Here is a 23,520-nt window from a genome sequence, read left to right as displayed (position 1 = left end):
TACTCCAAGTAAGAAGTGTACTCCTGAAGGAAAAGAAAATGAAACTATAGTACTGGCAAAACCCTGGCAGTTTTTGTGAACTGTGACTCTTAGATATAGGCCAGGAGGCCCAGCTGGGTGCTGCTCCAGTGAGCAGCTTTCGTTATCCTCAAAACTGTGCTCCCGATTTCCAACTCCGGTGTTAAATTGGAAAAAGTTCATTTCTAATTCAGGTCCTGTACAACTTACTATAAAGATTTATGACCTAGAAGAGCCAGCCAACAGAGTCCTACCCTTCAACAGATCTAAAGCCTTACCCAGGGTTGGCACACTTACCAGCTTTAAACCTACATCTAACTCGGTGGGGGGAAACTGCTGCAGGAGTGAAGGAGCAGCATGGGTTTTAATTTAAAGATTTAGATGTCCAGTGTGACCCACACGTAATGATTTTCCAGATAAATTATGTCCATTTTTTGACAAATAAAGAATCTAACCAAAGTTGATACTAAATGGCTTTCCTTTGAAAACATTTTATTAGCACAAAAAAGAGAAAGCTTTGTTTCTTTACAAGCATGGTAAGAGACTCCTAACTTGATCTTGAAGCCACAAATATATATCTAGCTTTAAATAATCTTTTTCCAAAATTGTGTGTAAAGCATTTATAGTTTAAAGGGCCTTGCCTTACTAAATACAGAATTATAACCAGAATTTAGCTGTTATGCTACAAAGACATTATTATGATGTGCTAATGTATTTTTACAGATTCTTTATCAAGATTATAGGATCTTCTGCATATAGTACTTCAATTTATGCAGGACCCCAGAATCTGGTGAAGACTCTATATACACAGTCTTTACCCAGGCCCAGATTCTCTGAGCCAGGGACTCCTTTGAAACTTTAAAAAATGATATCACTTGAGGGACACCTGTGTGGCTCAGTCCGTTAAGCATCTGACTATTGATCCGGGCTCATGTCATGACCTCACAGCTCATGGGTTTGAGCCCCATGTCGGGCTCTGTGCTGACAGCGTGGAGCTTGCTTGGGATTCTCTGTCGCTCTCTCTCTCTGCCCCTTCCCTGCCTCCATTTCCTCTCAAAATAAATAAATTAAAAAAAAAATGATATCGCTTGATTCCCTCATCAAAAAAAGCACAACTACATGTGCATGCAAATATCTGCATTAATATCAAAATGTTCCCATACCCACCAGGTGTTCAATAACTTCAAATTAAGAATTGCTGGGGTATGATTATTATAGAATCAGAAATCTCTGGAACACAGAATTTTTTGTTTCTCTAATATTGGTAATTATTTTTAAGAGGAGTGAGGGGGCAGAAGAGGTCAAAGACTTGAAATTTTTAGGTTTTATTGAGATGTGAGCAGTTTAGAAGTGAAAAAGCATGAAGACTAGGCTTTTCTTCAAAATACTCTACTTAAAACACAAACAAAAAACCCACAAAGGTGGAAAGGAGTGCAAGACAGAGGATGAAATAATATGGCAAATTGTGGCGGTAGTGGAAGCCATCAGGCACATGGGGGTTTTAACTCTTCGCTTTTGTATATGTTGTTTGGGCATTTTCACAATTGAAAGTTTAAAATTTTTCAAAAAGAACTCTCCAGCTAATCAAGACATCAAAATGTCAAAATAGAATTTTACATCTGTGATCCCTGAGATCCTAGCTAGGTCACAGAACCAGGGAACAGACATGCAGTTGCCATAACTAGAGCTGTTTCCATTGTGCCAGGATGTCCCAGATCTTACATGAGTCTATAACTTTTTTCCAAAAGAAAACCAGGAAAACGTTATGACAGGTTAGTTTTTGGATAAGGGCTCTTGGGGAAAGAAAAAGAGGGGGCAGAGGAGAAGGGTATGAAATCTGATGCCTACTGACATCTTTTGGTCCTCTTTTTCAGGCCATTCTGAAAGCCAGGATTCCCCAGAGAAAAAGAACTTACCATCTTAAAAATTTTTTATTTTATTTTATGTACTTATTTTGAGAGACAAGAGAGTGTGACCAGATCCAAAGCATGCCCCACGCTGTCAGCACAGAGCCCGACGTGGGGCTCAAACTCATGAACTGTGAGATCATGACCTGAGCTGAAACCAAGAATTGGACGCCCAAAAGACTGAGCCACCCAGGCGCCCCAGAATATGCCATCTTGATGACATCCTTTGGAAAATATCTTTATAGCATGTGAACCTGAAGAAAAAAATGTCTCCAAAATATTTGGGGAATCTGGGGGGGAAAACTAGCCCATGAATTCAAAATATGCTTTAAGATTTGGAATGGGCTTCTCCTGATGACCTTTTCCCCCCTTGTGAGGGCACTGACTTTATAAAGAAGCTATGCCAAGAGAGATAAGTGAATTAAATTGAATACTCTGTGGCACAGTTTAGCAGGCAATTCATCATCAGGGAAGTCTCAAGTACTGCTGGCTGAATTTTCAAGCACTTTCTCCAATAAGGCTGGACATGCATGCCTCTGGGCATACAAATTTTCTTTAAGTTGGCAGGAGAATTGTTTCCTCATTCCATCTTTCTTACAGTCAATTCAATTATCATGGTCACAGAAGACAGGGTTAGCAGGAATAACCCCACGGATAATTTTTAGAAAACTCATTTCAATGTGAGTCTCAATCTCCTCTTTAACTAAAACTTATCAAGCAACTCATAAATCATCAGATTTACCTGAGTTTTATTATGCTTTGTTACTCTGTAGTTTCAACAGGATGCATAACAATATTAAAACTCCTGTTTACTAAATCAGTGCTTTAAATCTGTTTTTTTCATTTTCCCCAATAACCTCATAAATTAAGCATTATTCTCACCATTTTACAGATAGGGAAATGGAAGTATGCTCAGAGAGTTAAATACATCAGTCAGAGGTCACAGAAGGAGCAAGTGACAGAGCCAGGATCTGAGCCTACGTCAGCAGGACCTACCTCTTCCAGTATGCTGCATCATTTCTACAAAGGAGAAAAACAAAAAAGGGAATCAAAAAAGGCAGGCAGCAAAGAAAAGAAAGAAGGGAAATAGAAAGTGTACTACCAAATCGCTGTGAATTGTATGACCTTGGAAAGACTGTCACACTGACTTCTACTTTTTGGTTCCACTTTCCAGGCAGTCAATATAAAATCAGTACTTCTAAGTGGTCCAGTTTTATACCCAAGTTATTGTCTTCATTCATAATTTAAACAAACACGTTTAGATCCTTACTAAGACGATCTTTATGGAGAAAAGTGTCATTAAAAGAGGCTGAGATATTAAGTTGGCACTAGTTATGGAAAATGATAGACATGTCAATTCTTCTGAGTGACTGACATCAGAGACAGCACCGCCATAGAATTTCTGTTATTTTCATCCAGACCTGCATGGGGTAAAATACTTATCTCCAGGGGCACCTGGGTGGCTCAGTTAGTTAAGTGTCCAACTTCGGCTCAGGTCACGATCTTGCGGTTCGTGAGTTTAAGCCCTGTGTCGGGCTTGGTGCTGACAGTGTGGAGCCTGGAGCCTGCGGCCCCTCCCCTCCTCATGCTCTATCTCTCTCAAAAATAAACATAAAAAATTAAAAAAAAAAAAAAGAGGTATCTCCAAACAGCAAATTATGCAAATTTGAGTGCCCTAAAATGAGTAATATTAAGGACTATAAAAGTCCCTAAGATTAAAACTAAATAAAATGGTAAATATCTGATGAATGAACTCACATAAGTCACTCTGACCTGCTTTCCTTCCTTCTGTACTCCCCATTTCAGTGGATAATCCCATTAACATCACTCACCCAGTCAAAAGCATGGACATCTATCAACTTCACTTGTGTTTTTCAAATCCTACTGATGTTTTGGAATTCTTGAGAAAAAATCCTTAACAGAATTTACAGGAAAAAATTATCTGAAAAAATCATAACCCTATATAACTACTTGCCAGCAGCCAGGCTTCCTACTAACTACTAAAAAGAGACAATATACAGAGGCTAGGAATCATTTTCGTGTGTCAGAAGACCTGACTTTTTTGATTGATATTCTGCCTCTAACAAGCTCTGGGATTTCAGGACTGAAGAAAGGCCTTGGACACTGTGTTAGATGTTTTACATAACCTCATTTCTTTCCTAGAACTCAACAAGGCAGATATATCATTCACATTTTTAAGTAAGAGTACAAAAGCCCAGTGAGTTAGATGTGTTACCCAAATTTACAAAGCACAAAGACAGATTTGGAATTCAAACCTAAATCTGTCTACCACATTATAGTATCACATGTGATTTCCCATCTATAAAATTTTAAATGAAATCAAACCGAAAAATATTGTATAGGAAACTGTTGCTGTAATATATTTCTCAAAAGTGCACTGATTTTGGCAGCAACAACTGTCAATTAAGTGCCACCTTTTTGTCCACTTTATTTCAGCATCAGAAAAACACCTTAACTCTTGAGTCAAAATACACAAGCCAGATTTTGTAATATTAACAAAGTGGCTGGAATAAATAGAGTAGGGGGAAACAGGCTGTGGTAAACTACTCGTATCTCGGATTCTCTTGTATTCAATATATCCACAACTGTATAATGTAATTTGACAGTGCAGGAACTGATGGAAATTTATAGGCAAATTATCTCTGCCTGTTGCCATAGGAGTATTGAGCACAAACAGACATATTAGGCTTGGCAAATATTTGAATGCTTGAGTTGGCAATTATCTTAAACATGAAGTGTAAAAATCAGGCTTTTTAAATTGTAAAAGAATGCCGATTTCAACACAAATCTATGCAAAAGAAGATAATTGGGGCTGCTATAAATAAACTCATAAAAAAGAATTAAAAAAGAAAACCAGTAGAAAGTCTTAATCCGTTACTAGTTCAATTCCAAATGCTATATTTCTAATAGTCACTCAAACGATCTATTCATCAAATAACAAGAAAAATGGACTCACAGCTCAATTTCTACTAATGTAGGAACAATTGGGTTATCTGATAAAGAATGATGATAAGAGTCTGTGGGCTATGGGTAATAAGTCTAAGGTAATTACTACCTGTTACAGAAACACTCCATTGATTTGGGCATTTATTTTTGATGAATGGATGTCATGTTGCAGAGTTAAGTGGGGAGGCCCCTGAGGGGCAGAAGAATAGTTCAGAATACTGGCATCAAATCCTACTGCAGTAATATAAACCCAATGTTTGATAAATACCAATAGATATTCCTCGCCATATATAGTTATACCAACATGCAGAATTTCATTACTACTGAGTTTATAAATAAACTAATTATTGTGTGTGTGTAATCCATCCTCAGTAAATGATGTTAAAGGAATGGAATCAAGAGATTAGGGGTAGGGAGTTCTGTTTCTGGAACACAGTCATTAGTACTTTGCATCCAGCTCTTGCTCATGACTTGAGAGAAAATGGGATAGCAGTGAGAAAAGGCAGGAAGAAAGAAATACAAAGAGAAGCCATGATGATAGATGCAGCTATGGTCCACTTTTTGGTAACTGACAGAAGTGATTCTTCCTCTGGGCTGGAAGCACAAAGTGCCTTTTGTTTGTTCTCCTTGTTTATTTTTAAAGTCACTACTATCTATCCTACTATGGCATTCATCACATATAATCACTCTGAGTATTTAATATGCTGACGACAGAGTTCTATCGTGGCTGCGGTGCTTTTCCATGGAAAGTTAAATTTGTGTATTCAGAACTAACAAAGAACTTTTCAACACAGCGTTGTATCATTTGACATCGGCGATTTATAAAAAACTGAACCAAATGCAAGGTTAGATTTAATAAGAAAGGCTTGGCAATTAACAGCACAAGACAAATTTTACTAGACCCCAGAAAAGTAAAACTGAAGATGTTTGAAAGATGTGCAATTTTCAACTGCTTTTATAGTCACTGCAGTATCTGTGAAATCTTGCCTAAGGGTATTTCTCTGAATGGTTAGATCAAGTACTGCAAAGTGCAAGTTAAGTGATAACTATGTAAAAATAATTACATCTGTTCAAAAAGTTAAATTCATTTTAGTTTCATTAAGCTTTTTCCTTTGCCCAATTTTTATGAAACACTATTTTGTTAATTTGATTCCGAATAAGTATAAACTATTGACACACCAAGGTCCAGTACCCCGCTGCCACTCACCTTGTAAAAGAAACATCCAACCACACCTCAGGCTACTTTCTTTACCCATCAGGCTTGAGGTGTGTCAAGGGTGATTGGGGTGTGTTTGTATTCGGCTGGGGCTCAATCACGTCTATGGTCTGGAGTCTAAACAGGCAACAGACTAAGGTCATAGGCTCATCTTGAGCCTTCAAGTGAGTGTCACAACCACTAAGGATTTTTGGTGGATAAGATGGTACACATCTTGGGAAGTTACTGAAACCAAAATGACTCTCTGTGCTACTGTTAAAATACGCCTACTTAAAAGCACGTATCTGGAATATTCCCTTTATTTCATATACTATAATCCTAATGACCTCACAGCTATAGATCTAGAGACAAATGTCACATAAAATTATTTTTTCTATTCTATTAATTCTATTAATTAAAGGAGATCACATATATTGCTTGTGAAGAACACCTAGAGGTACGTGGATGGCTCAGTTGGTTAAGCTCTGACTTTGGCTCAGGTCACAATCTTGTGGTTTGTGAGTTCGAGCTCCACATCAGGCTCTCTGCGTCAGTGCAGAGCTTGCTTTGGATCCTCTGTCCCTCTCTCTCTCTCTCTGCCCCTCCCCTACTTGTACTCCCTCTCCCTCTCAAAAATAAATAAACATTAAAAAAAAAAAAAGAATAGCCAAACTAAAGATGGGCGAAGATCTCGAGGGTATTGTGACTAAAATACTACCGTATTTCTGAAATACAAAATATCAGCTCCTGGATTAAAGTTTTTAAACAATTTCTAAGCATTATCGATCCTGACACTTATCTCACACTCATTTTTTTAAAGGAGTGATCACAATTTTTAGTGAAAGTAGAATATTTTAAAACCCTTCTAGTCAAAATGGTTTTGTAGTGTACTTCTTTTGGCAAATTGAAGTACCAGTAATTGTCAAGTAGAATCATGCTGACAGTACTGGAAGTTATTTCATAATATCCTAGTCTTATCTGCAGTTTGTATTCTTTGCAACTTAAGATAGTGTAATTAAGTCAGCAATTAAGGGACCCAGGGTGACAAATAAGAAAAATAAAATAAAAATGAAAATAAGATTGGAAGCCAGTTCCAATATCTTGGGTTTCTCTATGTCCCAGTACTGGCGTTAAGTGAAGAAGAAATTATTTTGAGGGATGCAGGGGACAAAAGAGGAAACTTAGGAACAACATAGATCCTTTATAATATGGTAGCTAAGAACACAGGTTTTGGAGTCTATTAGACCACAGCTCAAATAAAATTCCATTACTTCTCTACTTCATAGAAATGTGATCTTAAGCAAATGAATTCTCTCTGAGCCTCACTTTTCTCATCTGAAAAATGAGGATGGCAATACTTACCTCATACAATTGTGAGAATTAAATTGGATAATTTACGGTAATATGCTTAGGACAGCATTTGGCATATTGTGAGTCCATAAACAATGCTACCATTGTCATTCTTCTTTTGATTATTTCCATCTCTACTTCTTACCTACCCTAAAAAGCATTTAATGATCCAATAATACTGGCTTACCTCTCTGGCCTCATCTTATACCATTCTTTTCTCCATACTCCAGCCATCTGGTCTCCTGTTACCTGGTAAGCAAAGCTGATTCCTGCCTTAGATTCTCTGCACTAGTTCCTCTATCTAGAATGTTCTTCCCAGAGATATTAACATGATGATTCCTAAAGACAACCAAGCCACAGCTTATTATCACCTCCTGAGAGAGGTCCTCCCTAACCATCCATTCTAAGGGAACACAGGAGTTATTTTTCGGCAGAACCCCCTCTATTAATTATCTGCAAAGCACATACTCACATCTGATTTCTTACTCATTTGTTTGATTACTGCCTGTCTCACCACACTAGAATATAAATTGAATAAGAACAGAGGCTTGTTCACAGCTGTATCTCTACCACCCAGAACTAGTTGTAAGTACTAGTAGAAGGAAGGAGAAAGAAATGGAGTGGATGAAAGGAAGAAAGGATAGAGGTTTGAGACTGTGAAAAGATGATTCTGAGGCTTTAAAAGGTTGCTACAATTGGATAGAGGATCTGGTTTTCCATTTAAGTGGACAGTAAACGAATTCCTGCAGCTAAATTGCATTACTGAAAGGCATGAAATCATGTAAACAGGGTTACATATACACATAAAAATACATATACATATATCTATACCTATATCTCTCTCTGTATATAAATCTATCTATCTATCTATCTATCTATCTATCTATCTATGAAGGTTCATTTATTTCCTTCTCTCTCTACTTATAGATCTTAGGATAAATTTTGAGAGTTAACTGCGAGCCAGTCATATGCTTCTATCCACAGGATACATGATTCATCCACTACTATTTTTCATCTGTAAGTTAAATGGATCATTTCATTCCTTTTTTCTGTTTTCTGCTGACTAAACGTGGCTTGTTAAACAAAGAGATTAGTCAAGAGTACTGATCTGTAGGGATGTTTATGGTTTTTTTTTTCTTTTTGTAACAAGAACTTTGTTTCCTGATTTGGATATTTATTCTGGCAAATCTTTTCATTTTGTAAAATATAAAATATGCAAAACTACATTAGGGGGCTTCATAAGTCTTTATCAGCAGAACTTTTATTGAACTTATATATGACAGTAATGTTTCTTTCAGTGTTTTATCAATGGAACGGTAATAGTTCAGACAGAGATGTGTTGCTTTTTTCATGCTCCGAAGTACTTATGTAATGTTCAAGAAAAGAAAGTAATTAAAAGCGGCCTGCTGTGTAGCAGAGTAAGGAGTGTAATTCTCAAGTGACAAATAAGGATGCAATTACTTCAGCAAAGTGGGGAAGAGTCCAGAAATCATCTTTATAATGTCTTCTTCCACTTTCACACTATCAATATGCTAATGTAAATAAATATATTTCATAATGTAAATAGTGAAGAGTGGATTATAATATAAAAGTACTCCCTGGCAAAAGAAAATATAGCTGTACACATAGTTTTGTAAACATCTGAATTGGTCTTTACAGGGTAAATTTTTAATTTTCACTTTCATCATACGGAGTTTTAGTTTACATCTAAAAAGATTTGTAATCTACTAGTTTTCTCATAATTATGCTAATATTTAATAAAGTGATATGATTCTAGGGCTTGATTTCAAGGTTCAAATTCAGACTATTTTAAAGAAAGAAGATATATCACCAAGGTAAAGGCACTGCTATAAAACACTCTGCCTTCAGAATTTCTTGAAATCTCCTTGCAGAAAGACAACACTTCTAATAGTTTTCAGGAGATTTATCCTAATGGTAAACAAACAAAAAATAAAACTACTGAAGTAGAATTTTGACATGAATATAGAAGTGAGCCAAAAGTGCTCATTTCAGCACACATCCCTTTAATATACATCCCTATACAAAGTTTTCCACTAGTATGAGTGGAAAAAGTAAAATGTGTCTTCTACTTTTTCTAATGCCAAATTGTCATTATCATGTCTCCCCTAAGACTTGAATTCTTTTTTATTTCTTAAAGCTTTATTGAGGTATAACTAGCATACAACAAAATGCACACGTATTTAAAGTATACAATTTGTTATGTTATCACATAAGACCCATGAAACTGTAAGACCTGAATTCTCTGGTTCTTGGTTATACGCCAACCATCCCCAAAGCTAGGCAGAGCAGAAAGATCAAGACAATGAAATGAGAATTCCAAAACATGATGACTATTTTGGACAACCAGACGACAATGAGGAATCTTACCTCCCAAGTTTCTTCAGAGCTCATTTAAATAATATAATCTAATTAAGTGGCTGTATGATACTTCAAATACTGACGTTAAAAAGAAATGAAGACTTAGAAAAATGTAGAGTATTTATCATTCTAGAAAGTGGCTATGGTAAGAGTCAGGACAGTGGTTGCCTTTGGGGAGACAGAAGCCATTAGGACTGGGAAAGGGAAAGTGGAGACTGACTTTCAGGGGTGGCTGGTAGTGTTCTACTTCTCCACTCTGGTGGTAGTTAATGGGTATTCACTTTATAACAACTCATTATGCTACACATTTACTTTGTTCTCGCTTTTGTAAATATGTTGTTTATATATTTTTTTCAAAGTTAAAAAAGAAATGCTTACTACTAATAATTTATTAATAGTTACTTGTAGTCACCACCTTGCTATAGAGTCTGCACTGCCTTTTATTATTTAGCCATTCCACATGCGTAAACTTCTTGATGACAACAAGGTCTTCCACTTCCTATGTATTCTCCCACGAAGAGTAACAAAATCCTTTATATGCTCTGGAACTATGCAAAAACAATTTATTTTACCTGGCATTCATTCATCCTTGAACTACATAAACATATATGGCAAGTTGTTGGTCTATGGACCCGGGTTCCAATTATTACCTTCTCTGGGCCTATAGGTGGAAATAATCATACTTATAGCATATATCACAGTGTATTTCTTACCATTCTTCCTCCCACTCATCTACTCAAACTGGTCTGTGACCACATCTCCAGCAAAATGCCTGCTTGTAACAGGGATGAAGTAACAAAAATGGCATTTTTTATTATTATTAGGAATAGTGATAAGTATCATTTACTGAGTGCTTACCATGTGCCAAGCATTGTTCAAAGTACTTTATATGTAGTATTATTTACTACATATAGAAGAAGTTACTATTATCTTGATTTCATATAGAAACTGAGGAGCAGAAAGGTTAAGTAACTTGCCTGAGGTCATACAGATAGAAAAGGGCAGATCTAGGACCCTAACTTAGGTATACTGATCTCCTGGATTCCTAAAACCGTATTCTTTCCATCAAATCCTGCTATTCTACTATGCTGTGAGATCTCAGGATAAATAAAGTCTGAGATTTTGTTTTATAAATGCCTGAAAATATGAAGGCAAGAAGCTTGATTTTCGCTCAATTCCAAGTTTTAAACCAAATCTCTTAAGATATTCTACCTTCTGGAAATGTTTGTCTATAAATTCATAGGAAAAGATTAAGTTCTGCCGTATACCAGAAGAAATTACTATAACTATAGCCATTATTATACTAATTTGTAAAAAGACTAAATACAGGAAATATATTGAACAGATTTAAAAAGCACAGTAATCAAAAAAAGAGAACTATTCCTCAAAACATAAGTGATGAACAATTTAAACACACATTATATATAAAGTAACAATGTAAGAAAATCTTCCAAATTTACCAATACAATTTGGATAATGAACATGGTAGTAAATAAGGTAATTTAACTGCATTACATAATATTCCATTTCAATACATTCACTTGTGCACTTAGTGAAGCTATAATCAAATCGAATATCCACTCAAATTTTACTTTAAAGTTTTCCCCCTTTGCTCTGAAATAATTCCTACTCATCTGCCTGTGTTACTAGTCATGTGGACTGACAGAAGAGAGCAGTAATGCCCAGATTCTCCTTTCTAGTTTTTTATCACAGGATACAGTCAACGGAGAGAAAACTTAGACTATCTCTTTCTAGGCATTAGAAGTTAAAAAAGATTTTTGGATCCACTCTTAAAAATAAACAAACAAAAGAGATATCACTCTCTAAATGTGAATTATGCAGAATCAGGGTGACAAGAATAACTAAACTCAGAAGTCTACTAGTCAGAGAAATTAATTTTACTCTCATTCACCCAGCACATAGTGGGTACTGAAGGAAAAATGCTTTTTGGAGAGTCTGGATAATTTATAAACAGCTTATTTTAATGTTCCATAACCTACCTGCATGTTTTAAACAATTCAAGCACTTTTGCCATCCTAGAACTGACAGCGAAAAACAGACATCTACTGCCTGTCTCTCTTCTTACCCTTCACCCCAAGGCAGAGGATTTTTAGGTGCTGGGACCCAGCCTCAAAGGGACACAGTCGCTTTCATGAAATGACAGTGCTAGAATCTGGATGCTGCATGGCTCCCCATTTTCTGCTGTTTGGTTTGTTCCTAAAGGGGAAGTTGTGAGGGATCAAGGCAGTGCTCACAAGCATCATCTAAAAAACCAGCAGTCCCTTCTCCTGACCAGTCAGGTTTCTTAAGAGATTTTCCACCCTTAACCTCATGTCACCAGAAGCAGCAGGTTTACTCACATAAATGGTCCTTCTCTTCTCTCATTTGAGAAGTGAAGGGCTTTCCTTCCACAGGCTGATTATTCCCAGATAATCAAAAGCCTAACTGTTGGGCTCAACTGCTTTATCTGATTAAGAGCCCAGTGTAATAATAGTAAAATCAAAGCAATTCTACGGCAGATCACCTTAATCCACTAAAGCACTGGGCTGACTGGAGACTGAACTATAGACCTTCCAAGTGCTGCTCTACCCTGTGGTCTCAAATGAAAGCCTGGGGTGTTTGTCTGGGTCATTCCTTCTTGCAAGTCTCTGGATTCCAATTTTTAACCTCTGTACCAGAAGTACAGCAATACCAGAAGCTCTGGTCAGATTCTTAGCTACTGCTGAGAATTAGGCAAATGACTAAGGGTAAGGAATAGTACCAAATGTTGAGTTCCTCTCTCTGTACTTCCATTTCCTGGATCCCTGGCCCCTCAAATGCTCACTGACTTACTAGCTCTCCAATGCCTACGAATAGATTTTGTTTTGCCCAGTTTTTCTAGTTGTTCTTAGCAAAAAGGCTGGTTTACAATGAGCTTATCACCATTAGTGAAAGCCAAATTTTCCAAAGTTTAATTTTTGCCCATGATAAAACTGATTCTTACCTAAACAAGCCATGAAGGCATACTCATGGTGAACACGCTTGAGGACTTTCAGAAGATCATTTACACATTTAAGTGAAAATATAGAATATTTTTATATACAGTAAATTCAATACCAAGATATCATCACTGTATGAAATAAACAATATAGAATCATTTTGATAAAACTATGTCTTCACAAGTGATTACAAAGAACACCAGGGAAGTTACTACCTCAAGTAAAACCATGGGTTCTAGGATTACAGGCTCCTATACAGCACAAAACAAAGACCATGTTGTTTGCACTCATCTTTCCAAATCAAGCAAGCTGAGATTTCTGCCCATTAGACTCAGAGTCCATCTTCTACCCAGAGTATTAAACTCCCCATGCTGCTCTTCTATGTCTTCACCAGTGACCAAATACAGTGCACTTTAATGTGCTAACGCAAGGGTTGGCAACTTTTTCTGTAAAAGGCCAGATAGTAAGAATTTCTGGCTTTGTCTGGCTTTCTGTCACAAATACTCAACTCTCATTATGCAAAAGTAGCCATAGGCAATAGATAAATGATTGTATGTTCCAATAAAATTTTATTTATGGACACTGAAATTTGTTTTTAATATTTTCATCTGTCAGTATTATCCTTGTTTTTATTTTTTTCAGCCATTAAAAACATTTTTTATTTAGTTATTTTTTTTTAGTGTTTACTTATTTATTTTGAGAGACAGAGACAGAGAGCATGAGTGGAGGAGGGACACAGAGAGACAGAGGATCTGAAGCAGACTCCAGGCTATGAGCTGTCAGCACAGAGTCTGACGTGGGGCTCGAACCCATGAGCCATGACATCATAATGTAAACCGAAGTAGGACACTTAACCAACTGAGCCATCCAGGTGCCCCTAAAATTTTTTAAATCATTTTTACTTTGTGGGCTATATAAAAACAAGAAGTGGACCAGCTTTGGCATACTGGCTATAGTCTGCTGACGCCTGCTCAAAACTAATAAAAACTCATAAACTAATTAGGTTCTCAGCTCTGACTATACCATTCATTTGTCCTTCCTCCTAAACTTTTCCACTGTGCCTCTAAGGACAGTGGTTGTCCGACTTTAGCAGGCATTAACATCAACTGAGGGCCTGTTAAAACACAGATTAGAGGGTCTCACACCCAAGGTTCCTGACTGGGTAGGTCTAGAGTTGCACTTTATAATTTACATCTCTAATAAGTGTCCAGGTCCAGGGACTAGACTGTGGGAATCACTGTTCTAGAATTTCCTCAGTATTACCAGCAAACTCTAGTACAAACCATAACATACATTATCTTTAAACAACTGTACTGTTGCCATGTGCATCAAATCCTTTGAATGCTTCCATACCCAACATCTGTGCTAAACCATTTCACCTACTTATATATAAATGTAAGCCAGCACAAACAAAACATTAACTAAGACAGTACCATTATCTAGCCACTAAATTTCTGTGGTAATTATCTTTAGAGAGAAATAGGTATTCTTGTTGAATACCTTTACATTCAAAAGGAACAATAATGGAGGGGTAAATGTCTTAAATCACAACTTCATTCTATTTATTACTATTTTATTATTTTAAGATGTGATACACATATTCCTCACAATCCAAACTGTTCCTTACTGAACACACACTATGCAAACTCAGAAAATGAAGAGATAAACTTTTTGAGATAGAATTATTTTCCTTTGCTATTCAAGCTTTCATTACTACTCACTACCCAAAACTTATGGACCAAAAATATTTGGATAATGACATATCCCTCACTATTAAAAACTCAGGAACCAAGGAGAATCAGATGGTTAAGGAATATCTAAATTTATTTTGAGATTTTAAATTAATAAAGTCATGGCAGTTTGGTTGATTGTCCAAGAGAGACATAGGTTAAAAAAAAAAAAAGATTGAGAAACATCTAATTAGATTTTAAGCTTCCTGGGGACAGTGATCACATTTTTTTTTTTTTTTTTATCATCCCTGTTGCTGATGAATGCTTAACGTGTTAATATACCGGCAACCGAGCATCCGCATTCCTGAAACATGGTTTACACACACATACATTATAAATTTCAAACTTAGTATTATTACAGACTAGGATTTTAAAATAACAGCTTAATAGTTAATATAACTAGCAACTCAGGTTGATTTCTAGAATTACCTACTAGTTAAATTACAGTTAAGAAGTTAAGAACCCTGCCAATGGAATGTGATAAAGCTAGCTACTAGCTAGCTGTAGGACTTCGGGTGAGTAGCTAGCCATGCCAAGACTTTAGATTTCTTATCTGCAAAATGAGGATAATGTATCTACTACATAGGCTTCTTATGAGGAGTAAATGCTTCCAATGTATATAAAACAAAGAGCATTCCATAAATAAATAAACAAACAAAAAATAAGCATCCAATAAGTATTAGTTACTGTATCACTACTGCTATAACGTTCAAATATAAACTTGTATATTACATTATTACTTATCAATTTATTAAAATGGGATGACTACTGTGATTTAGATATAGGTAAGTGTGAATGCCAAAAGCAAAAATATAATGATGCTATTTGCCAACACATAACTATTGCAAAACCACAGTAATAGTAAATCTGAGTTTCATACACCCTTTCATTAGGTAGGCTGTTCAAAGTAGAAAAATATCTACAAAGATAACCCAGAAAGTGTTTTTTAAGAGACATGTTTTAAAACAAACACTGTTGTTGGGAGTCTGTTAAATCACACACTCCAAAAACAAAAACTAGTATATCAGCTAAAGAAAACTGTATTCATGTGAACAAAGTCTCCATGTTCTTAGGAAGTATTATTCTGTACAAAATAAATAATACTGAATCATTTTCATAAGAACAATTTCTCCAAAAATGAATACAAGGAACATTAGAGATTATTCCCACAAGAGCTATCTTACGGAACCTCTAGACGGAGAGTATCGTGAACTGCTAAGAGCTGATGATACTAAAACAAAAACTGAAAAGTTAGAGAAAATAATTTAAATGTTTTCAAAAATTTCACAAAAGAAAAATCTAGCATTAGAATTGTGATTGATCATAATTTTTTTAGAAAAATGTATTTTCATGGGTCAACTAAACACTCAAATATGTAACAGTGCAAACATTTCATTAATTAGGGACTTCAGACTTCTATGACCTAGCTTCACAAAGCTGCCACTCTGGAATAGCACGTGTGGAGACCTCAGCCTGCCAGGGCAGGTGTGCCCGGGACTAGATTTTTGTGAGTTCTGCTTGCTCAGCTCTCATCCTATCCAGGGTGGGCATTTACTGCTTTAAAACTGCACAGCCCTGCCATATGGCTCTGGTCCACAGTGGCTTTGCTCTCGTTTGGTGGACTAGGTTCTGGCATCTAGCCATGGTCTCCTCAGCATCCTATTTACTTTTTTTGCCTGGCTTGATTTTTCCAGTTTGAGTAACTGATGGCATTTTTTATTGTGGTAAAACACACATATCACAAAATTTACCATTTTAACCATGTTTAACTACACAATTCAGGGTCATTAAGTATATTCACGATGTTGTACACGTATAACCACTATCTATTTCTAAAACTTTTTCACCACCCCAAAAAGAAACTCTGCATCAACTAAACAGTAATTTCCCATCTGTCTCTCTCCCTGTCCCTGGGAACCTCCATTATACTTTCAGTTTCTATGAATTTGCCTCTTCTAGGAACCTCATGTAAGTGGAATCATAAAATATTTGTCCTTTTTATTTACTCTTAAGACTGTTTTCAGTTCTTACTTTTTTTTTTTTTTTTTTAAGATTTTTAAGCCATCTCTACCCCAACATGGGGCTTGAATTAACAGCCCCAAGATCAAGAGTCACACGCTCTACCAACTGAGCCAGCCAGGCATCCCAGTTCTACTTACTCTTAAGTGAACGGTGACAATTCATACTGATCTTACCTGATATATCGTCTGGTACAAACAGATCACTAGATTATTATATTGTTCCAACCATAACACTCATTTACCTACAGCCAAAAACCTAGGCTTCAGCAAACTGTTATGGCAGGTCTAGAACTTCGTATGATTCAAGATAGGATGATTTCTGGTGCCTGACACATATCCCACAACGCTTTTGATCAGTTTCTCATCTTTGCCTACTTTGCCTTCAAGATCCCACTGAACTACCTTTGGTCTGAGAACTACTTCTTCATGCTATCGGATTTTTAGTTCTCAGCTAGTAGACTTTGGCACGGTAGCTGAAGAAGTATTCTGATGAAAATGATCCACACAAGACTGAAAAATTTATATGAAGACCAACGTATTATTTAAAGAAACGTGAAGAAAACCGGGGTGCCATCGGATAGCCAATTAGGCAAAAAAGCTTCAGTTTTCAAAAGAATGGGTTTTGCCTACGCTTACAAAAAAGGCACAGTGATTTCCAGAACTTAGCTATATTTTTAAAGAAGTCATACTAAGAGATTCTAATTTTCTTCTTTTAACAGGGTTACCAGACTGACAGCTGAAGGATTTTAAAGACACAGTATACCAAGATTTGCAAGACATTCACTAAGCTGTCATGAAATATTCAAGACAGAGAAATTTGTGGATTCTTAGTTAACTGAAGGATCAAATCCAAACAGTGCTGATCAATGATATGAGATTAACTTGCAACTTCTAAGGTACGGCACACCGCGAAACTTGTTCCTTTAACAGTTATCAAATAATCTTCATGAAAGAACAAAAATGATAAATTTACACGTTACAAATCTAGGAAGTCGGCTAATATAAGAATTGATATTTTTTAAGTTTGTAAAGAAGTAAAAGGTACAAAACACATGGGTTCTTTTAAATTTTATCAGACCTTACCAGATTTCAGATCCTGTGCCAGGAACTGGAAATATGAATACAAGCACTGGTTTATAAAAACTGTAAACATTTGGCATATTGGGCCCACAGGGTGTTAAGGTTGTTTTGGGTTTTTTTTTAATTGTATGAGTTGCCAAAAGTGAAAAATCAGAAGACTTCTCACAAAGATGTACATATCTAACTTCTTTTAAAAAAACAAAAATAACTGGAAAAACGACACTAGGGTTCCTACTTCGCAGCACTTGACGGAGTTCACCGAGGCACTCTGAAAGTACGTACTTTCATCTAACCCAAACCCAGACTCCTTACTGTTCACACCTACTTACTTCAGTTCACTGGCCCCCACAGGTACCATCGTGTAAAGTGTGACTAAGTACCATCTTGCCAGAAGGACTTCTGTCAACCTAACAGAATAAACTGAAAAACAGAAATGCTTCGTAAAAGGCATAAAAGGATCTCAAGAGAAATCCCCGGGGTACGGCAAACCTATGGGGCTCTGACGTTTGACAGAGGTCTTGGTACTCATCTGTGAGTTGTGTACGCCTTGAGATGACAGAAGGTGGAGAGGCTGAAATTGAGATCTCTGCTTAACGTTGACAACTTCCAAGAGCTATTCTTTCCCTTAGCAGAGCACTAGAAAACACCCACAGGAATAGGATCTAAAGGAAAAGAAATCACCTCTGAGATATAAAAATACCTAATCTGGACCGCACATAGGGTATGGTACTTGGAAAACTGTTTTTTCTACTCCATCATACTATTCACATTTATTGGCTGACATTCTTATGTAGTTTTCCCTCACCAACTTGAGAAGATAGGGTTAAAATTTTTTCTCCCCTTTTTATACCAATTTTCAAATAAGGAATTGGTGTAGTTGTAACCTCCAATGCTGGCAAATAAATTTTGGGTCAGTTCGATCTCAGTATTACAAAGGACTCCTGGATTTTCTTGTTTGCCCAATGTTAAATCAATTACATTTAACTATCTCTTGTAATTCTATTGTCACTGTACCTTTTAATTTCAAATCATCGCATATTTAGACAGTAGGGCTCCTGGGCTTTTTTAGCACACTATTAGGTTGGTCTCTTAGAGGGCTTCCTTGCTTTTTGGTACAAGATTATCCTAGGCTCATCTTATACCTTTCTTCCCCACATCTGGTTTCTCCAAAGAATCTTGAGGAGTGGGGGGTTGTTTACTGTTGTTGCTTTGTTTGTTTGGTGGGGGTTTTTTGGTGGTGAATGGTAATTAGAAGGTAAGATTTGGGTGGTAGGTACAGTCTGCTACCGGGATGGACCTGCTTCTGGCCCATTTCTGTGGACAGAACAGGAAGTATATTTTTAAAATAGGAATACATAGTGATAGTGCCAATTCAAATTTTACACTAGAGGTTTTTTTCCCCTTAATGTCTTTAACTTTATATTTACAACTGTCTCTGACACTGAGTATCCTGGATTCTAATGACATGCTTATCTCCTTTTATACACAGTTAAAAAGTTTAAAGAAACAATACTAGCATTATTACTAATATAAAATTACTGATAAAAATTCAAGATTTTCTTGCAGTTTTATGTCCCTAAAATATAACTCACTAAGGATTTCCCACCTTTTTCATCGCATCAAATTTCCGTATGTTCTTGTGGGTATTCTAAAGCTTTTATATTCTGTTCTATTCTGATCCATTCTTCGAACTGCCTAGGAGTAACTGAATTTTAATGGATGTGTGAAAAGTTAAATGAATCTCTAATTAGTTGAATGTGGGGAACAGTGACATATTTATAGACAGAAAAGCCTGTAAGGGTTTGTATTTTTTTCTTCTTTCATTTGTTCTTTCAATCATTTCCCCATTCATATTCTGGCAAAGGAACATGTCTAGAACTTTGAGTTTTGGCATAAAAGTTGCAAAGGAAAAAAAATCTTAATATTTTGAGAGGACTTCAAAATGAAAAGCATAAATTAGGCACCCAACTGAAAGTAGTATTTTTGGGGATTTTATACCCAAAACTCAGTTCTGTAAAGTAAAAATTTGTGCATTCAATTGAAAAACATACAAAAAAAATCAAAGATAAGATAAAAAATATTTAAGTGGGAGCACCTGGATGGCTCAATCAGTTAAGCGCTGGACTTTGGCACAGGTCATGATCTCGTAGCTCCTGGGTTTGAGCCCCACCCCAGGCTCTGTGCTTGGAGCCTGGAGCTTGCTTAGGATCCTCTGTCTCCCTCTCTCTGTTCCTCCCCAACTCACATTCTGTCTCTGTCTCTCTCTCTCTCAAAAATAAATAAAGATTAAAAAAAAATAAAAAAGAAATATTTAAGTGTCCCAAAGGAGGAAATTTAGCTTTTACTTTTGCCCTGGAGCACAGTTTAAAATACATAGTTTTCAAAGTCAGCTCTGGAAGTAAGGAATACTTGAATACACAAACATCTGAGATAAACTCAACTGGTATCTCTTGAATAATTTTTCCTGAAAGAAGTAGTTTTCTGGGTTGATAAAGATAGCATTGTTCAGTGTTACTAAATGGCATAAAGGAACAAAATGACCACACAAGGGAATGTCACACATTCTTTAAAAAGTTTGGTAAGTTTTAGGAGTCAAGTTAATGCTGGCAACAAAATAAGACACCAAAACCAATGATGAAAATCATCTACCACCTTTGATCTTTGCCTTTAGTGTATATGCCCATTTTCTTTCAAAAATACTAGCTCGGTATTTCAATAAACAGAAAGGGAGCTGATAGTGTCAAAGTACTGTATTTTCTAATACATAAAATAGTATGAACTATTTCATTAATATCAGAGTATTACTATACGACCTTTCAATAAAATGAATTCAAGTATTTTAAAGGTATTAGTATAAGCTTTGTAATTCCTCAGATGTCTTTCTTTAAGATTAGCTTACATTTCAGTAAAAATGCATCTGTAAATAGATACCATCATACTGTCATAAGGTTTTTATGTAAGATATCTTTTCCCCTCTAATGTCCTAAAATTAACAGGGCTCTCTATGACTAGAAATGTATGAGAACAAACTATTTGTTAGCATACAGAATATCCCCCAAACACTAATATTTTAAAATAGACCAGCAATGAGAATTCCACCTATGAAACATGCTACATATTTTACTGCCAACAGTAAAAAAATTACAATATAATTACAGAACCAGCAAGTATTGGGAAATATTGTTTAAACAGGGTAAGCAGTCCTTATTTACCAATAGTTTTACAGTATTTACTCCATAAATTATTGTGAATCAAGATTACAAAGAATGGTAATGAAACACAGACTTGTATATCTTTAATTTCTTTGAAAAAATTTTTCCTAAGTAGCTAAGAATTACCTAGTGGTTTGGAAGAGGTATGTATAAGGTCACATTTCACTCATTTGAAGCTCAGTTTCAATTTTTCAGGAATTTAACTATTCTTTGTCCTCTTTGTTAAACATTCTTTCGAGCACCATTCGAAAGGAAATAATAATAATGGTTTTTTGTTCAAATGTCTGTTGTGTAATTTATTATTTATATCTTGTTACTTCTGAAAAGGAAATGCATACATGGCAAAAATAAATACTGAAAAACTGTTAAAGTCATGCAACCATTACAATTTAAATATTGTAAGTAATAAAACAATTTATTTTTTTTAAATTTAATATTTATTTTTGAGAGAGTGAGAGAGTGCAAGCAGGGAAGGGGCAGAGAGAGAGGGAGGCATAGAACCTGAAGCAGTCTCCAGGCTCCAAGCTGTCAGCACAGAGTCTGATATGGGGCTCGAACTCACTGGCTGCGAGATCATAACCTGAACGGAAGTTGGAAGCTTAACGGACTGAGCCACCCAGGCTCCCCTGTAATTAAACAATTTAAAGAAAGAATACAGGACTATGTAATGGAAGAAGAACAATAGTTGTTACAGAAAATTGGGCTACAGAAAATAGTTACATTTAGACACAAAACTTAGTTTTGAGCTTCCTGTCAGCCAGTGAGTTCTGCAGATATGGGTTCTCTATTCAGAAACTGTGTCAAGTGATGTGTTCATCTGTAGGAAGGGGTAGTTCTTAGGTACCCACAGGATACTTTTAGGTGCCAACCAAAAGTATTTCACTAAAGCCTGAAATCACTTTGATAATTTTAGAGAAAACCAACACTTTATAAAGATTCCTTTGGCACTTTTTAAAAGTGATGACAGGTATACATGCTGTTAGCTCTGGAAAACACAGCTATGCATTTTGTTATACAGGTGATAAAAGCATTTATTCTGAAGCAGAAGAGATGTGAAAAAGATCAGGAAAAGTGTGATGCTGATGATTTATTCCTGTTTCTTCCTCACCCCTATCAGCAAGTCCCAATGTTAACTCTGTGTGCGTGCTGTTCTTGCATATCTTAAGATTATTTTAAGATTATAGATTAATATGAAGTAAGTGAAAGCTCTTGGAAGGCTTTTTGAGACTAGTGGTTTTCAAACTGGTCAAGGGGGTTTGGAGGGATACCAAATTCAAGCCCAGATTCCTGGGTTTCTAGAACTCTGAAGAAAAAGTTCTTTCTCAGGGCGCCCAGGTGGCTCAGTTGGTTAAGCATCCAACTTCGGCTCAGGTCATGATCGTAGGGTTCACCAGTTCAAGCACCACATTGGGCTCTGTGCTGATGGCTCAGAGTCAGGAGCCTGCTTTGGGTTCTGTAATCTCCCTCTCTCTCTCTGCCCCTCTCCCATTCGTGCTCACGCGCTCTCTCTCAAAAACAAACATTAAAAAATTTTTTCAAAGTTCTTTCTCAGTTTTAAATATTTTTAAACTTCCATACCTAACACCAGTCTTAGTAATGCATCAAATATGATATTTATTTCTGTCCCCTTGGAAGGCTAAAACCCTCAGGGAATAAGTTATTAAACATTTAAGTAACCAGTGCTGCATATTTTCTTCTCTCAGGAACTGTGAGATTTATTAGGGCTAAAAAGAGATTTTGATGTTCCCAATCAGTGATGGGGCAGGGGAACCTTTAGGACATGTTTTCTGATACAAAAACACAGCACCTACCTATATGACTAAATTTTTTTCACCTTCAAAAGAAAAAATTAAAAGAACTCTGTAAAGCTTCCCTAGCATTCATCTGTTTTGATTAGAGCAGTCAGAGAGGTCAATGACAGTATTAAAATAATTTGGAACTGTTTATAATCCTATATATTGTCATTGTCAGTAAGAGTAGTGAGTAATGGTAGAAGCAGTAGCATCTGGTGGAAGACAGTTTGCAATTTACAAAGCGTTTACAGTTTATTCTGTGTGTATATATGTATATGTATAATGTCATTTAATATATGTACTCTGAGAGATACAGGTACCTGTGTCATCACCCTGTTTAACAGATGAATGAATCAAGACTTACAGAGGTTAAGCAACTAGCCTGAGATATACACGTTAGAACCTGAGACCCAAGTTAAACTCATAAGATATCAAATCTCATGTTCTTTCAACTATAACAAATATTAAATTTTAAGATTCAGATGCTGGTGTACTTTGTCCACTCAGAAAGATCAACATGAACTCCATTCTCATTATTTAGAAAAGGCTTAAGTTGAATTAAAATGTACACTATCTTTAGTAACAACTATTTTAGTAATAAAGCAGTATGTGATTTATATTCTAAGGATATAATCCACAATGTTTCTCCATCTTCTTTATTCCAGTAAAATTTACTAGCATTTTTGTTTTGTTTTAAATTTTTTTTAATGTTTATTTATTTTTGAGACAGAGAGAGACAGAGCATGAACGGGGGAGGGTCAGAGAGAGAGGGAGACACAGAATCTGAAGCAGGCTCCAGGCTCCAAGCTGTCAGCACAGAGCCCGACGCGGGGCTCGAACTCACGGACCGTGAGATCATGACCTGAGCCAAAGTCGGCCGCTTAACCAAC

At 36.2% G+C, this 23,520-nt stretch overlaps 1 protein-coding gene across 5 annotated transcripts in view; it reads right to left on the bottom strand.

The window, feature by feature from the left end:
• UBE2E2 (ubiquitin conjugating enzyme E2 E2) overlaps positions 1 to 23,520 on the bottom strand; it is a 369,725-nt gene that overhangs the window by 185,607 nt on the left and 160,598 nt on the right. For 2 of the 5 annotated variants that reach the window (XM_053903849.1, XM_053903850.1), the window contains exon 4: positions 2,922 to 2,945. The exons of the other annotated variants lie outside the window; for them this stretch is intronic. In XM_053903849.1, coding sequence (XP_053759824.1) covers positions 2,922 to 2,945 — 24 coding nt within the window. The remainder of the gene's footprint in view (positions 1 to 2,921; positions 2,946 to 23,520) is intronic. 5 annotated transcript variants of the gene reach the window in all.

This window comes from Panthera pardus, unplaced genomic scaffold (genome assembly GCF_024362965.1).
Source record: "Panthera pardus isolate Hobbes unplaced genomic scaffold, ASM2436296v1 HiC_scaffold_16, whole genome shotgun sequence".
In the NCBI taxonomy this organism is placed as follows: Eukaryota; Metazoa; Chordata; class Mammalia; order Carnivora; family Felidae; genus Panthera; species Panthera pardus.
The sequence above is the reverse complement of the archived record's forward strand: the minus strand, read 5'-3'. Positions and strand labels throughout refer to the sequence as shown.